This window comes from Arachis duranensis, chromosome 6 (assembly GCF_000817695.3).
Source record: "Arachis duranensis cultivar V14167 chromosome 6, aradu.V14167.gnm2.J7QH, whole genome shotgun sequence".
In the NCBI taxonomy this organism is placed as follows: Eukaryota; Viridiplantae; Streptophyta; class Magnoliopsida; order Fabales; family Fabaceae; genus Arachis; species Arachis duranensis.
In genome coordinates this window covers 99,070,980-99,072,556 of record NC_029777.3, presented here as the reverse complement: position 1 = coordinate 99,072,556, position 1,577 = coordinate 99,070,980, and the positions used below count along the sequence as shown (strand labels likewise).

The 1,577-nt window shown below is 26.7% G+C and overlaps 1 protein-coding gene across 1 annotated transcript in view; it reads right to left on the bottom strand.

Annotated features, from left to right (window-relative positions):
- The window catches only part of LOC107495058 (uncharacterized), a 5,036-nt gene extending 4,281 nt beyond the window's left edge, over window positions 1-755 (bottom strand). Inside the window, exon 1 of the mRNA XM_016116124.3 lies at window positions 741-755. Within this exon, the coding sequence (XP_015971610.2) occupies window positions 741-755 (15 nt within the window). The remainder of the gene's footprint in view (window positions 1-740) is intronic.
- Window positions 756-1,577: the final 822 nt, after the last annotated feature.

The following is a 1,577-nucleotide window of genomic DNA, read 5'->3' as shown; positions in this document are numbered from 1 at the left end:
CTATGGCTCTCTGAATTTCTTTCTCCTTTGGCTTGGGCTCCGTTTGATTTTCTCCTCCCTTTTCCCCTTTTTTCTTTCTTTCTTTCTTTCTTCTTGTGGATTTCTTTCTGGTGTTGGGGATAGCTTGCTTGCTTGCTTTCTATTCTACTCTATTCTAACTTCCTAATTTCTACGTGGGTTCGTGTCTGAGCTCTTGGTTTTGGCGTATGCTTTGGGTTTGATTTTGAAATTGAAATTTTGTCTTGTCACTTTTCCTTTTTTTTTTTCCAGCACTTTCTATTTTCTGCCAATCGGGAGGGATTGTGGCTTTAGCGATTCTCTCTCTCTCTCGAGTTATCTCAATGGATGTTTCGTGCTTGAGGATCGGAGCGTGCTAGGAGTTTATGGCAAATGATAATGGAAAATTGGAAGTGCAAAAGCAAAAATGGATTTTTTATTTTTTATTTTGTAGAAAAAAGTTAGAAGTAAATAAAAGAATATTCGGTAGTTGAAAGAATTTTTTTATTTTTTTATGTTTCAAACAAGATTACTTATGAAGATATCATTTTGTATTCTAAAAAAATTGGATTCTTTTGATAAATTTATAGAAAAAAATTGAAGTTTTTAATCAAAGCAAAATAATAGTTTATAGATATTTTTGGATTTTGTATTTTTGTTTCATATATAATTTTGCAACATAATTTTTCCCCCCCTCGAGAAACCAATATGTACAACACATGTTGTCTACATTGTATATATACCATATCACTACGCATGGAACGAATTTATCTTGTTTCTTTTTCTGCAAGTATATTATTTCTTTCTGTTTTTTCTCTTTTTTTTTCCTAAACATATTTATCTTGTTCAAATTTCATGTTTTATCTATGTATATCTGCTACCAAAGGAAATACGAATTTAGATTTTAAATTTTGAATTTTATTTTAGAAAATAAAATATTATTTATTACTATTTATTTTATAAATAGGATAAAAAATATCAGATTTGTTCAAATTTCATATTTACTTGTTCTTTTTTTAAGTTAAATTTTATAGTAATCTCTAAAAATTATAAAATATACTACAAAAGTTCTCAAATTTTCAATTATATTATTTTAATTTTTTAAATTAAAAAAATTACACCACGTTAATCATATTCTCATTTTTTGTTAATTTAGTGTTGATGTTGAATGACCTAACACAATTGTGTTTTTTATTTTGTTTATAATTCTAAATTTATACATTATCCAGCTCATTATCATTATTTTTAAAATCCTAAAAATTAAGTTATAAAAGTTAGTATTCTTTTTGTTATTTATGCATTTTACCAATCTACTAAAAATCTATTCTACCTTTATTATACTCCAATTTGATAGTTTTAACTGTTTGTCTAATATTGAACTCTGAATTTTGACAATAAATTTAAAAAGCCACCTACATAGGCTTTACACCCAATCATTCTAAATAATCTTTGCATTATGTGTTTTACCGCAATTGCTAGCATATAGTTTGTTGATACTTATTTTCTAGATACCATTATTGCTTATTTTCCAAAAAAGGTAATTCACGATCAGTAGGTCTACTATCTCTATGCGGTATTGT